The sequence below is a fragment of the Musa acuminata genome, chromosome BXJ3-7 (assembly GCF_036884655.1).
Source record: "Musa acuminata AAA Group cultivar baxijiao chromosome BXJ3-7, Cavendish_Baxijiao_AAA, whole genome shotgun sequence".
NCBI lineage: Eukaryota > Viridiplantae > Streptophyta > Magnoliopsida > Zingiberales > Musaceae > Musa > Musa acuminata.
In genome coordinates this window covers 8,682,690-8,698,746 of record NC_088355.1, presented here as the reverse complement: position 1 = coordinate 8,698,746, position 16,057 = coordinate 8,682,690, and the positions used below count along the sequence as shown (strand labels likewise).

Sequence of the window (16,057 nt, the reverse complement as noted above, 5' to 3'; positions counted from 1 at the left end):
CTTTCAGACAAAACTGAACTTCACAATCTCCAGCTTGTTATCCAGTATTCTATGCCAACATAGAAGGATTCAATTAATTTTGTTGAGGTGGTGAGGGTAGGGATGCATATACGCTGGCCCATATGCTTTTTCCGCTGTTTGAGTTTTTTTGCTAATAATGTGGAAAATTCTTTAAATCTTTCATTGAGAGTGGGAATGTAATTGATGGCCTTGTAGTGTGTGATCTACCATATAATGAGTTTCTTTAATAAAAAAAATCATTGTGTAAGTCCTATCAAATTAACCTTAGCTTCAAGAAAAGAAATGTTGTTCTTTTGATGATGTCATTTATCTCTCTCTGAGATGGTATCAGAACTAAATGAGTACTGGCCTTGATGTTTCAGAGGAATAGGCAGATGAAGAAGGTCTTCATATTGCTGCATGAAGAACTGAAGGTACAATTTCACCTTTAACTGAATCATGCCTTCATCTGAATCTTTTTGCTTTCTTGTTGTTGCTACTTACCTTAATAAAAACAAAGCAATTATCTGCAAGTGATTCCTTGAATTTTGGGAAGCATGCTAAAGCAATTCATCTTTTTGCAGACTCTCAAGCAAAGAATAAAGACCTTTGCTGATGGCTGCACAAATGAGTAGATTTCAGGTGGTGTATCTCTGCAATCTAATGAGCTATTGGATATTAGCGGTTTCTCATGGAACTGTAAATTGGCTGGTGATATTTTATCAATATAAAGGTGAAGTTTGTGGCCGAACTGTTCAGTCGTTCAAGAGATTTGATCAGAATTCGGAAACATATAAAGTAGAGACATGATCAGAAGTCGGATGCTTATAAAAGTTAATAGTAAATCCTCCATGGACCCTCCACCTCTCTGCTACAATCACCATCTCCTCAAAGTGAGTAGCTTCCAAGTGATGAAAGCTACAGAAAATTTGGTCAGTGAATTCAACTCAAACCACCACTCGTGCTGTTTTCTCAAGGTTGACACCGGATAGCGATTTTGAGATCTATATTTTTACTTGAATGAGTCCATTTGATGAATGCAATCTGTGGAGGACTAATCTGTAGATGTCCCGAAAGTAGTAGCCCCCAAGGCTGTGATTGGATAGATAGGTCTTTACAAACCCTTTGTATATATACTATCAAGAAAATTGCCTGGTGTCAGCTGGGGTTTTGCAGATGTGCTTTGTTCTTTTTTTGTAACTTGACAGTATCATCACTTTTTTGCCCTCCATAGTAAAGTTAGTTTTGGTTTCTAAAGTCTGTAAATTATATTAATGTTCTCTATTATTAAAAAGAACTTTGGTGCTCAGTATCATCTATGGGGTCGCCCGAGATGTTCAATGTTTTGTCGAGTTGGGAAACTTTCCTCAATTTATTAGGAATTAAAACATCTGCCTGGCTGTTTATGCATGCATGCATGTATGTATGTACAGCGGTCCTATGAAGGATCTTATTGTGTTTTACATGAGTTGGAAACAGCGAAAACAACCAATACAATTCTACCATGTTGATTGTGTTCCGGTTGAGCCCGTTCCGGCCAATGTCCTAGTCCTGTAGCACAGGGTTCGGCGAGTTAAATGGATTATTAGGGATCTAAATCTGTCAAATGTCGTCTAACGCGGATGTCTCCATGTTGAATTATATCAGATGGTTCACAAATAGATGAGTAATTATTCCAAGGAAAACCACCTGCAAAGTAATTACTGTTGGCAAAAAGGGACAACCAAACAATAATTAGATTGAGGTATATTGGAGAAGTTGCGAGGTGGAATAATCCCTTTTAGAATAAATATAAATTGGTTATTTATGTTATTTCATGAACCCAATGTGACTATGTGTTAGACCGAGTCGTTTTAGAGTCCCGCGACCAGACTCGAGTTCGATCGACGGGGGAGTTGTAGTCGGCGCGATAAATAAGATGATGGTGAGAGGCTGATGAAAGCAAAGCAGGAAACGCCAAGGTGGGCGTGGGACGGAGAGAGAGAGAGAGAGAGAGAGAGGCCCCAAGAAACGAAGGAAAGCTCCGGAAGCCCCTCTTCCTCGGTGCTTCCGATACCGACCTAGAGATTATTGCATAACCGAGCCTCTCGAAGATCGAGAAGAGGCGAGATTGGACGGGGTTGGTGGTTTACGAAATCCTCCCTTCGCTTTCCGCCTGAGATGGAGACGTGGAGTTTCCCCGACGGCAACATCGCCAATCTTGTTGAGCGCAGGCAAATCTTTGACTCGCACCAGGTACTCTCATCTCTCCTTCCCCCGGACTGTGCTTTACGCCTGTATTAAAACTCGATCGTCGATGGTTCTTGATGATTTTTGGCTGAGAGATTCTGTTTGAACCCCAGATTCTGATATATGGATGGCGAGTTCGGTTCTTGGTGTTAAGGTTTTTTAATTGTTCCATACGCCCGTATTTAAACTCGATGTCGAATGGTTCGTCGCCCTCTTTTTTCCAATACATTAAGATGGTTCTTTTCGCTGTCGGCTTCGTGTTTTTGGCCGAGGAATGGTGTTCGCCTTCCAGTTTTGTGATTCCTCGATGACAAGTTCGGTTGATGAAGTTGCGTATGAATTGTGCACTACGACTGTGTTTAAACTCGATCTTGAATGGAACATCGCCCTCCTCCTGGTCTTTTTTCAATGGGAGTGGTGGTTCTTTTAGCCGATGGCTTTGTTATTATGGCCAGTTTTGTGATTCCTCGATGGCAAGATTGGTTCTCGGAGTCGAGGTCTGAATCGTGCTTTACGGCCGTACATAATAAACTAAATCTTGAATGGTTGTTTGTCCTCCTTTTGGTCTCTTTTCAATACTACAGATGGTTATGTAGCTCGTGGCTTCTTGATTTTCTGTCAATGATTTTGTTTCCATCCCAGTTTTGCGATTCTTAGGGTTGGCTCTTGAAGTCGGGTTTTAAATCATACTTCACTCCCGTATTTCAACTTGAAATCATTTTGGTCACCTTTTGATGTTCCTAGCGTCCTTGTGTTGTGCGTGTGTCTTTAAACTCGATCTTGAATGGTTCGTCTCCCTACTTTTGGTCTCTTTTTAATGTGCGAGGTGGTTCTTTTGGCTGGCAGCTTCATGATTTTGGCTAATGATTGTTTTTTAAACTCCACTTTTGTGATTCTTCGATGGCAAGTGCAGCTTAAAAGCCGGGGTTTCAACAAGTAGCCTATTCTTGGATTGTCATCATTAATTCTATAGTTAGACAATTAGATTTGTGAAGTAGATAGGTGTTATAAGATTTGGTATTTCAAACATTTTTAGCAATTCTTGAAGAACTTTGTCCAAGAAGTTGTGCTACTTTGGGGTACTGGTGGTGTTCAACATGGAAAAATTTTTTATCACGAAGGCTGATTGGTATTTCCAGATGTTGATATCAACCTGTACAATTAAATTGGTGTTAACCTATAGGGGATGTAAACCTTCTGCAACTTTATGGTCAAATCATATCCTGGATCAGCTTTATATTTAGTTGTGCAGTTAGCCTTTGAGGCAACTACCCTCTCAAGTTACTCAGACATAAGCACATTTTCTTGTCATGCAGGTGTGGACTCTGTTATGTTGATTAGATATGGGGCTTCTTTAGCATATCATTACAGTTGAAACAGATCTTGGCCGTGTATCTTTTAGTTAGCTAGACGTTTTCTTTCTAGACATTTCATAGGAGAATGGACAAAGTTATACCATAGTAGTTTTGTATCCTTCGAGATGCTGGTCATGTTCCGAGATTTTAATGGAGTAGTTGACTACCAGTCATAACAAGAAAAGCAAATTTCATCTTTAGGAGAAGAAAACTCTGGCAGTACAACTTCTCATGTTAAAGATTTTAATATAACCTTTGCCCATAATGCGGAACCTTGTGGAAATTATTAATATCTTTTTCAGTACTTTACTTTAAATTCATCATTATTATTTTTTACTCTTTTGCCACTGTTTGATTCAAGCATCTTGCATTGTTGCTAAATATCATCAAAAAAATTTTGTTCTTGGTAGGATGTGAACCAGAGGCTGCAAGCACATTCTTCTTTAATGCAGAGGCTTGCTTTGGACAAAGAAATGGAGGTCTGTTTCATTACATAATTCTAGCATCTTTCTGGTGGTACTTTAACAAGCATGGTCCTGTATTTTATGAAGAGAAAACTGATGTGCTGGAAGAAGTAGACAGTTTGTATGATCAGTAATGTCTACCTTGTGCGGCTTTCATAAGTTTACCTCATTTATTCAAGTCTGTTATCTTTTATTGGCAGCACTTGTAAGGCTACTGGCTTAAGGCATTATTTCTTTGTCTTGTTTTTGATCTAAGACTATATGCTTTTTTTCCTCTCTTGTTTCTCCTCTCTTTAACTTCACCCTCTTTAACCATGGGGGAAAAACAGATACCTTACTTGAGGTAGACTAAATATCTATTCAAAAAATTTGGGCCAAGGTTTTGAGGGCTCATGACTCTTATTGTCTTGAGATCTGTTTGGTTTTTTATATTGATTGTGTGTCAGTAGACTCAATGCACTAAATTTGGGTGCTTGGTTGTAGTTTTTATTATACAGATTCATGCAAAACCTACACAAGTAAGCTTCTGGATCATGATACATCTCTTCCCAAGCCATTAAAGCAGCTGTAATGACCATATGGTCAGACATTAGTAGCTTTAATCTTTGGTTCAAGCTGTAATTTCCTCTTTAACCCTGATGTACCATATGGTCCTTGAGAAAAATTCTGGTGCTGATTTAGGTACTTTTTTCCAATGCATAATCTCAGGATCCTCAATAATACTGTGCCATGCTTTGCAGACAAAGAAAAACCAAGGAAAAGGAAGACAGAAGAAATGTAGCAGACTATGTCCTTCTTTGGTACCTTTATGTTAAAGATAATAGTAAAAAAAAAAAGACCTTTTTACGGATAAAAGAAGTTGCTTTTGTGCATATGAATCTTAGTATGTCTCGAGTTGTGATTCCTGTATCTTCTCAGCCTTTTGGGTTTCTAAGATATTTGATGCATACAATTGAAGTTTAAGAGATAAATTTAATCTTTGGTTGTCCATATGGTTGGACATGTTTTAATGATCATTCATTCGTCTTTTGTCATCTTTGAGCAAGCTTCGTGCTTGTCTATATGAAGCTTCATGTTTGTCTAATATCTCAGTCATGGTTTTTTCAACAGGGCCATCAGGGTTGTGTTAATGCCATTGCATGGAACTCAAAGGGCTCACTTTTAATATCTGGATCTGATGATACTAGAGTATGGTTATCTAAACTTACTGTCACTTGGATGTTTATCTTGAACCATCATATCCATATGAAGTTGCACATACTTACTCATTTATGCAAATAGCGATCAACTTACATGGACTACATATATAACATTTTTGTTAATAATTTGGCAGTTGTCATATTAAAATAGTTAAATCAGATTTTGGACAATTTGCTCTTCATTGCAATTCTAGTTTATCTAACTTAGAAAACCTTGAACTTGTTGATAATTATGTTAATTATTCCATTAAAAAATGGTTACTAATAGTGTTCAGACATGATGCTTTTTTTCTTTTTTTCTTTAAATTTTAGGACTCCATTATTTACTTTGCATTTTATTACTCCGAACCAGGGCCACTGAGTTTAATCCTGTTGGGCTGGTGTGCAAGTGGGCCACAAGTGTTTGAAGGAATGATTCTTGTGCTGTATCAAATCAGATAAAGGGTCAGTTGGTACATGGATTAAATCGCACATGTTGCGTCTTGCATGGGGTTTAGAATCAAACCAACTTTAGATAATATTTTTCTTAAATTTAAATGACACCAAACTATCAATATGAGCATTTACCATTTCTGAAGTTTGTTGCTACCTTGGTAGGAGGTTTTATTAGTGACAGTATTTGATATGTGAAATTTATATATGTCTATATGGCACTCAACTAAGTATTACTATCCAAATTAGAAATCTTGTATTTGTTCCTGAGGTCAGTCAATTTCAGTTGGTAGTTGCTTAGATGCTTCAGTTTGGATTATTATCTGTAGCAGAAGGCTATTAATTTTGTCTCTGTTGAAACCCTAATACTATATGTAGCACCTATACATTTTTTGGTAGTTCTTTCTTTTTGAGTGATTCTTTACATACTTCATGGTATTTCTCCCTTTTGATGCCTTAATAAACCAGACTGTGCAGTAAATATTACAAGTTCATAAATCATGGAGGTGGCGGTATGCTAGCCCGTTGAGGACTAATATTTAGTTTGATGGTGATTTTTTTAACTATCTTGGAGTTGGAGTAAACCTACTTACTGCAAATTTTTCTTGATGCCAGGTTTTATTTTAATTAGCTTACTCCCAGGAATTTGTGAACCTGCAGAGTTAGCCATGTGACAGATTCACAAGAACCAACTAGTGTTTGTTTTATGAGGATTAAGATTTCATTCGTGTAGGTTGCTCAAAGTACAAGGTAACCTTGTATAGGAAAGTGAAAGTACGTAACGTATTGGTGCATATCATGCATGCCGCACTTTTTCATATTATGACATGTTTTGACATGTCTTATCAAGGTTTTAAATTTCGAATTGTATCGCCCATACTGGGCGGTACGCATCGATCCGTCAGTTGATTGGTACGTGAACTGCCCGCTACTGAGCGATCAGTTGGCGGACAGAACGAGGAGCATGACAATGAAGAAGACGAGACTGCGGCGCTCGTTGGATGGAGAAGGCATGACGGAGAAGAGAGTTGGACATGGCGGGACATGAAGAAGCGCTCCGTGGGGAGGAACGCTGTAGGGGGCGGGTCCTCACTTCGTCGAGCGAAACGCGGTAGGGGGCGGAGGGATCGTGGTCGTTGTGGTCGGGGAGGTCGCGGTCTACGACGAAGGAAGGGATCCTGGCCCAGGTAGGACTGTTGCTTCCTCTTATCGCTCTCGTCGTCATCTTGGTCTTCTTCCTCACAGTCGCTGAGAGCAGCAGCGGCGGGGGAGCTGGGGATGAGCTTGCCCCAGGTTGGATCCCCGCTGGATCTAATTGTCGCGGGAGCATTAGTTCGAGTTGGGGATAGAGGCAACGAGTCACATCCTTGCCCGCTTCGCCATCACCCCCTTTTCGTTTCTCGAGATGGAAAGAGGATATTTTTATAAACAAATTTTATAGTAATTATTACTCAAAAACATATGTATATAAAAATACATATGTTTATGAGTAAACATACGTATATATATATATATATATATATATATATATATATATATATATATATATATATATATATATATATAAATACATATACTGAGCGGTATGCCAAGGCGTACTGCTCGGTACGCCATACCGTACCATACCGAGCAAAGCTCGGTATGCCGGTATGGTACGAAATTAAAAGCTGTCTTATATGGGAAGTAGAAGACCGTTCTGCATTATGTCATTACTTGTTTTGGCAGCACCATACATGACATTTTAATCCATATCCAGCATAATTGATATAGCTTCATACAGTGAATCTAGAATGGTTTTGACAATACATAAATATTTGATTTGCATTACGAGTAGGCTACTAGTAAATGGAAGTGAATGAACACTATTTCTTGGTCCCTTAGACTACTTTCATGATTTATCTAGATAGGAAAAAGTCCATCTGATTTTATAATTATCACTTTGCATTCATTGCTGCAGATTAATATATGGAGTTACAGTGACAGGGGGCTCTTGAATAGTATTGAAACTGGTCACTCTGCAAACATATTTTGCACAAAGTTTGTTCCGGAAACATCCGATGAACTAATTGTATCAGGAGCAGGAGACGCAGAGGTACTACTTGGATTAGAATTTGTTTTTAATATCGTTTTTGTTTTAATGACGATGCATGTTATTTTAGGCTGATATCAAAGACCAATACTAATTATCTTCTTCCAGGTTCGACTTTTTAGTTTGTCTCATTTAAGCAGGAAAAGATCTGAAGAAGTTGCTATAGAACCAGTAGCAACTTACAAGTGCCACTCCAGGAGGGTGAAGAAGCTAGCTGTAAGATTTGATCTCAAAAAACTATAGAATTTCTATAAAAATATTCATAAATTAGTAGTCTGGATTTCAAATTAATAATTAGTTCTGTGTACGGTAGTGTTCATGAACACACGTTTTAGGACAGATTCTTGAAGAGATTAAGTATGATTTCTTATCATCTTTTTCCTTCCTTTTACAATTTATAACAATATTTTTAGGACGTCATGAGTTGAGTTATCATGATGGTTCACTTTTTTTTTTTTTTTCACATTTGTTCTTTTTCTCTGAATTTTTGGGAGAGTTTTTGTCATCACAGTAATCTGGATTTATGATAATGGGAGTTATGTTGTATTCTTACCTTACAATATTTAGGTTGAAGCTGGAAATCCTAATGTCATATGGAGTGCTAGTGAGGATGGAACCTTGAGACAACATGACTTACGTGAAGTTTCTTCTTGCCCTTCTGCTGAATCGTCAAATCAGGAATGCCGTAGTGTTCTGGTAAGTAGTTAATTAAGTATATTATTGCTTGTGGTTATTGTTTATTTAAGTTAGTCTATTTTGTCATGGAAAATCTATGATCACTCATTTTAGCTCCTCCCCCCTGCTCTCAAGCAAAATAAACAAAGGATATGAGAAATATCATGTATGATAGTTTGGTACATGCATGGTTCGGGAATCAAGGTGTTACTGTGTTGTGGATTAAATTATTGGTACATATTGTGTCAGTGATAGATAGTTCAGTTGGTATCTCCCAAGCATGCCAAAAGTATTTTATATCTGTAGGTGAAGGTCTTCTTATGAGACAACCGATAGAACTTATTGGAAATCATGGCTGAAAGATATTCTCAGTTTTGGTCTCTTAGAGATTAATGAATGAATTGTAGACACTAGATTTCTTTATACGTATATATGCATGAACAGACACACGTATGTATGCGTTGTTTCTATAAATATTGCAATCATCACTTGTATCTTTAATCAGACACAAAGCACTTGTATTTCAAGAGAGAGAATTCAGTAGTAAGTATAAATAACATTTCCTGATTTTATTTGCAATTATCAAAATATAAGGAAAGCAAAATAGTTCTAAACCTGTCTTTGAAGATTCATTAATGGAGCGGTGTCATATTCCTTCACTTATGGGATGCACTATGCAGTTCGTCATAGATGAGATCGTTATTCCAAACATCAGTGTTCTTAAATTTTTACATATTTAGGCTTCCACGATATGGAAGTGCATGGCTTTGAAGGAGAATCTGATTTGTGTGGATCTGCCACTATTTAAGACAACTGTAGTTCTATTTTTTTGGCATAAATGTGAGTGTGCATGATCTGATCAAAATCATATACATAAGTTTTTCCTTCTTCCATGTTGTGACAGCTTGATCTGCGCCGTGGAGCAAAAAAATCATTAGCTGATCCACCTAAATATTGTTTGGTATTGAAGTCCTGTGACATTAGTCCCACCCGTCCTCATCAGCTCCTTGTGGGTGGCAGGTAGTCTTTGCTGAAATTTTACATGCCCTTTTGAGTTTTGTCCTTTAATGTTATTTTCTAACATATCTTTCTTTGAATGCTCATATAGTGACGCATTTGCTCGGTTGTACGATCGAAGGATGCTTCCGCCGCTGAGCTCTGCTCAAATGAGAATGAAGTCACCTCCTTGTGTTAATTATTTCTGCCCTGTACACCTCTCTGAGCATGTACGTTCAGAACTTTGCTAGACACTTTTATTTGAGACATGTTTGCTTGCTAGAATTTGAACTTGGTTTGTCCAGGAACTTTTGGTCTATTAGATTATTTTATTTGCACCTCAGAGATTGCAATCCACATTTAATAATCACTTATCCTCATACTGATCAATATTATTCCCGCAATTGCATTTAAAATAAAGATTTACATAATAAGCAGAATTTAGTATAATCATTTGCCATTGTTCTATAGGAAGTCTCCAAATTGTCAACCTTTTGAGTCCTTCCATCATCATGAAGCTTCACGACTTGTCTAAATAGTCTTCTGATTTTCAACCATTCATGTCACACCACATGATGAAGCTGCGATAGTAAAATAACCAGGTTAAAGCCCACATGAATATCTTGTCATGGTCATAAACCTGATTACTGATTTCTAGGGCATAAAACTGGAGCTTAGGTGAATGGGATGAACTTAGACATGACATTTATTGATTTGGATGAAGCAATTGGCAAAGCAACGTTGTGGTTTTTTGATGCTGTCTGATTCAATTTGTCTAGTGTCTAGTTAATCAATTCAGGATTGAGAACAGTTAGTGTTGCATCAAGTTAATCTTCTAGTTTCTTGTATTTATAGAGTCCTAACATAGTATAGTATGGTTTAGGATACTTGTTTAGCTATTGGGGATTTGTGCTTATAGAATTCTAGTCTTTTTAGGTAGGATTATGTAGAATAATGAATTTCAAAAGGAAAAGGGAAGAAAATATGATTTTTGAAGATTTTTTTCTCTACTTAGGTGGTATATATTGTAACGCTAGCTGGTGTTTGCGCTTCTACATCCTCGCTAAGGGTAGTTCTGCAAGGATATGCAAAAACTTAAAAATGAAAAATTCACTTTAGATTTTATATTGGATATGCTCCTAAACAGAACTTCTCAAGAAATACCTTCAATATTGCAACTAGAGAGAGAGCTAAACTAATGACTTCATAAAAGCAATAAAGAGAGTAATGGCTCAACTCATATCCCTTAATGGCGACATTCCATAATATATATCCCATGGTTCGTTTTATCGGTCCATACCGGTGTACCGACCAGCTATCGGTATGGTACGTACTGATGTAGCAACACATGGTATTGTGGAGCATACTGACAAGTCGATATGTGCCACCCATATTGATCCCCTATTTGACCGATATGTACTTCCCATACCGAACGGTATGTTATGGTACGACATACCTTGATATTTCCTAATAGCAAAATAAGTTCATGACTTAACAATTGAACTTAGAAAAGTATCTAGAGATTGAAGCATCAACTTGTAAGTGATGAAAAACATTAGAAAAACAAAAACTGCTCCCACAAAAAGTTGGTGAGAAGGCTTGGTTGGCCTTCTCCTTTTGTAATTCGACTAGGAGAGCTTTTGGAAAGAGTTCCTCCACTATTCCAATTGGGAAAGCTATTGTGCACTGAAATTTGATCATTCCTAATGGTCTAGGCTGGTATCCCCTCTCTAGTCCATGTGGGAGTGAAATTCCCATGCAAGTGCCCACATTTGTCAGCTCTCGAGGAGTATTGACATGGACTGAGGCTTCTCACATGGGAGGCTCAGCCTTGGACATGACTGGCCATGTGTCACAAACATGATTGTGGTTATTCCCCATTTTCTTGGCTAGCCAATGAGGGAAAGATAATCATCCAAACTTTGGGCATGTCAGGTCGGACCATATTGTGGTCATTCCTAATGTGGAGGTGAGCAAGGCTGATAAAGTTATTGTTTCGCCTTTGCTTTTGCTTTGACCTCCTCATGTATAGCTAGAGTTTATTATGTGTTCCATTGCAGTAATGGAATCTGCAATATATCTATAGCATGTTCCTTAAGAAGGATAGCTGCATAAAGTGATTGACTGAGATGCGAAAATATTGTGTGGGATTTTGTTGTAACTGGTTGTTTTAGAGTCTGTTAAATAAGATATCCCTCTCACATAAAGGAACCTGGCATTAAAGGGTTGAGGAGTAAATGTACTGTCAGAGTTCCTTGTCAAGGAACCATCTATTTCACAGTCACCGTGCAGATACCTTCAACTGTTGGGTCTGTTACATGGATCATGTAATGTTCCTTCACAATATGGAAATCAAATAATGTTTTTGCAGGATATTCTAACAGGTTAGATGACCAGAAGTTGCATTATGAGGATGAAGTTTCATTTCTCATTTTTTCCTTAGTTGGCTATAATTTCGGGTCACATCTATCATGTTCTTGTGATCCTTGGTCAGTTTCTTACGACCCCCGTAAACATAGAGTATACTTTTTTTTACATAATGGACTGAATAGCATAGAATGTATTTACTACATCATGTTTTTTTTTTGCTAATAAATAAAGACACTTCATATTCTCTTATGAGCATGTTCTATTATTTCTTCCATTTTTGATGCTCTGGAAAATGATCCCATCCAGAGAAAAAGTGATGCTTAAAAGACTTACTCTTTTAATTCTTTTAGACCCACATTAAAATTGTGTATTATTTCGGTGCAGAGAAGGTCAAGCTTGCATCTAACACATGTAACATTTAGTCCAAATGGAGAGGAGGTGCTCCTGAGTTACAGCGGGGAGCATGTTTATCTAATGGATGTTAATTGTGGTACGCTTCCTTTCATATATGAATCTGAATGTGTATATTCAAGTATGTATAAATATGCATACATATTATGTATTATTAGGTATTATGCAATTATATTATGTTGATTGATCTTTTACTATTTACACTTCCTGCTGTGACTGTATTGCTTAATCTAAATTTATTATGCTGTGAATTTCCATGATGTTTTAAGTTTTGTGTTGGATTGAACTCAGGTAATTGGGATCATGCTCAGTGAATGATATACTAGATATATACATTTTATTCCATCATTTTCATTACTAAACTACATGTTGTGCCTGAAATTGGTTGTTATGACATTTGAAGTTTGGATGATGTTGAGCACCATCCATGGCAGGAATCATCCAGATGTTTCAATCCGTTCTCACACCATTGTTGTGGTGGTGAACTAAGTAGAGTGTTCTTTTCTTTGCATGCCTTGTGCTTTCGATGCATTCTTAAGTTCATATGATATGTTACAAACGTGGATAACACATTTGCATCCCATATTTCTTATCAGTATTTTTTTCTTTCTTTTTATGGATTGCTTGATGCATGCTTAGAATAATTGAGAGAGCTACTCTTCTTTTTATTTGAAGCATTTTATAGGTTGTATTAATATATGGTTAAATAAAAAAAAAATCTATCATACTAGCCTTGCAAATCATTTTCTGTTACTACGGAAATTTGTGAGGGAATTTGTGAAATTTTTGTGAGGTCAAGGATTCAATCAAGATGTAACGGCTAAATCTTTGCAATAGAAATGAACAAATGAGATGATTCTGATCCAAAAATGTAGTTTGAGTTAGATATGCCAAAGAAAATAATGGTGTTTATAAGTAAGAAGAGTAACACCAGAGTGGAATTTGTTAATGTAGTAAAGATGAGAACTAATGTAGTAAAGATGAATGCGTTGTCTGACTTGTTTACAAAATTTCCAGATGAATGCCTTGTCTTACCCTTTTACAAAATTTCAAAGATGAGGGAAGATTTGATTTCCAGCAACACATGTAGTGTTTGGTGGCCAAAATGCTACTTGTCAGTGCATCAAGTTGCACACCATTTACAATTGTGCTTTGATGTGCCAAAGGGACGAAAATGTAACTGCATTCTAACTCGATATAAGCCAGGCAGAAGAAAGTTGTCGACTTGACAACAGCAAGTGGTAACACAGAAGATGCTTATTACTCATATTGCATGAACTTTTCGAGCTCGTGTTTAGTTGTGTGCTGTTTTCGGTCATAGAACTACTTAATCGCATTCTGTGATGATTAGGATATGTGAAATAATATGATCAAGCTAGGTACCTCTAAACCTTCGGCTAGCTTTTTTTCAAGATATGACACTATTACTCTCCCATTAAGGCTGTGTGCAAGCAAGATTTGGCTAGAGAGAATTCAGCAGTTAGTTGACAGTTCAGGCACCAATCTGCTATTGGGCTTGTCCACCAATCTTGCACGTGCATACAGTGTGAATTAGCACATACTACCTATTGTTGGTTGGTTATGAGCTAATGAAGGATGCTCAAGTAGTGTTTTTCATTTAAATCAATTATGTGGGACTTCTTAATTAAGTGAAAACTATTCCGTATAACGAAACCGTGTATCTCAATGTGAAGGTGGACATCTTGAAGTATTGATTCAGACATCTTTGGATATGCTGGGATTGAATCTGTGAAGATTTGAATAGCTTTATAAAGAACGTTAAATATTTTCTCTTAGCTTGATAATTGACTTTTATTCTTTCGTATTATTTTATTGTTGTAAACAAGAATTTCTTGTTCTGACTTATAATAATCCATTTGATTGTCCATGTATTGACTATAATTTTCGTGTAGTCCACAACATTTGCAAGGGTTAATTGTATAGTTTGGTTTATTGTTGTTGTCGATGATCTTATCAAGGTTCTAAATTTCGAATGGTTTGAGGGGTACGTATCGGTCCGCCGGCAGAATGGTACGCGTATCGCCCACTATCCGGTGGAACGCTTGATATAGCCCCGTATCGGACGATATAAAGCTATATCGAGCAGTAATTGTCGAAATTTTGACCGTTACCATCGGAAATAGGTCAGTAACAATCGATTTCAATCGTGACCACCCACTACCGGGCGATATCAACCTGGCTGCGACGAGGAAAGAAGAAGAGTCGAGGGAGAAGGAAGAAAAAAGAGAGAGTGTTCGAAGAAGAGGGAGAATTAGGAGAACTTCGACGCGTCCCGATTCGACGCTGCCCTCCCTCGATGATCCCAATCCAGGAGGTAATGGCCAGCACGACGGTTAGAGTAGCGGAAGAGGCGGTCTCCTTCGTCGCCTTGCTTGCAATTCTACGACTTCTTCGATGCGTTCTTCGTCGAAGGCCTTCAATGTCTTTGTCGCCTTCTTCGCCAAATGCCGCAAATGAGGAGATGAAGGAGACCGCATTCTTCTCCTCGTCTAAGGCGACGAGGAGAAGAGGAGGCGGCGGCGTCGTCGAGGCAGCGAACGCTTCGTTTTTAGATTTGTTTTATATTTATATATAAAAATATATTTTATATATTTTTTATATTATATATTTTTATTTATATTTAGATGTACCATTCAATACGTCCTTGTGTATCGCTTGGTACTCCCATACCGTATCGTACTGGGCAAAGCTCGATACACCGGTACAGTACGAAATTTCAATCCTTTGATCTTATTAAGAAAATAAATATTGAATCAATGAGAAAAATAATTTTGTTAAAAAATGGCATTTTTTTCAATAATTAACTTTCATAAATAGGTGATGTCAGTATTAAAATTTACTTGTTTAGAGCAAGGACCTACAAAACAATTTGAATTAGAGAGAGGCCTTTTTTGTTTTCACCATCATTACAGTGAAACAAGTTTTGCTCATCTCATGTATCTGCCCATGATTCATGATAAAGGTGGAGCTCCTGTGGACCTGACTTCTGGGGCAGTTGCTGTCTCCAGTCACAGCATGGTTGGTAGAGGCACAAAGTCACAAATTTTGCTCTTGCAAAAGAAGTAAAGAACATACGCTTAAACCAGAAGAATGATGTAGGCCTGTGGTGTGGCTACTAGAAGCAGCCAAATATAAGAAATATTTGATAATATGATAAGAGAGCAATCAAGCCTACTATCATTTACTTCAAGGTGCTCTCTCATGCTTCAGAATACGAAGTAGTGTAGAAAGTCCTCACCTAGTTGGAAGGAGAATAGGAAGGGAATATTCCCTAGGCCCTCGCCACTTCTTTCACATATTTTCATAAAAAAATGAACTAAGGTCACACTTGTTCACCCAGTAAGATAAATTTGAAATTAACATCTAAAAAACAGTATTAACCTGGTGAAAAACTGTGATTTTGTGTACCACTTCTAAAGGAAGTTGTCTATTAGAATGATTTACCTTTCCAAATACAAATTTTCTTTTCTTTCTTTACTGCAGCTGTGCATAATATACATTTTGTTTTTAAATTTCAGATGACAAGAGCATCATGAGATATACTGCTGCTGATGTTCCAAAACATTTTTGTTTAGCTCGTATATCTGGAGAATCAAAGCTGCCATTACCACCAGCAGTGCCCTCTTCCTACCAATTGATGCACCGAGTAAGGAATGTGCATTTAGTATTACATGAAAACAGGGTGAAAAATACCAGTTAGATTGGTATGTACAAACAGCCACTTACCGATCCGACCAAGCACTGGTAAATGGGCCATACAGTTTGGTATTGCTCGGTGTCTTGGTAACAAACCCAGTCGGATTCTGGTCATATAGG

General features: G+C 37.4%; 1 protein-coding gene across 1 annotated transcript in view; it reads left to right on the top strand.

The window, feature by feature from the left end:
* Positions 1–16,057, top strand: part of LOC135643772 (uncharacterized) — a 36,120-nt gene that overhangs the window by 13,659 nt on the left and 6,404 nt on the right. Inside the window, 13 exon segments of the mRNA XM_065161112.1 lie at positions 384–434; positions 585–631; positions 1,843–1,924; positions 2,065–2,235; positions 3,995–4,063; positions 5,159–5,236; positions 7,637–7,771; positions 7,877–7,984; positions 8,336–8,464; positions 9,348–9,463; positions 9,552–9,669; positions 12,194–12,299; positions 15,760–15,887. Of these exon segments, the coding sequence (XP_065017184.1) occupies positions 384–434; positions 585–631; positions 1,843–1,924; positions 2,065–2,235; positions 3,995–4,063; positions 5,159–5,236; positions 7,637–7,771; positions 7,877–7,984; positions 8,336–8,464; positions 9,348–9,463; positions 9,552–9,669; positions 12,194–12,299; positions 15,760–15,887 (1,338 nt within the window).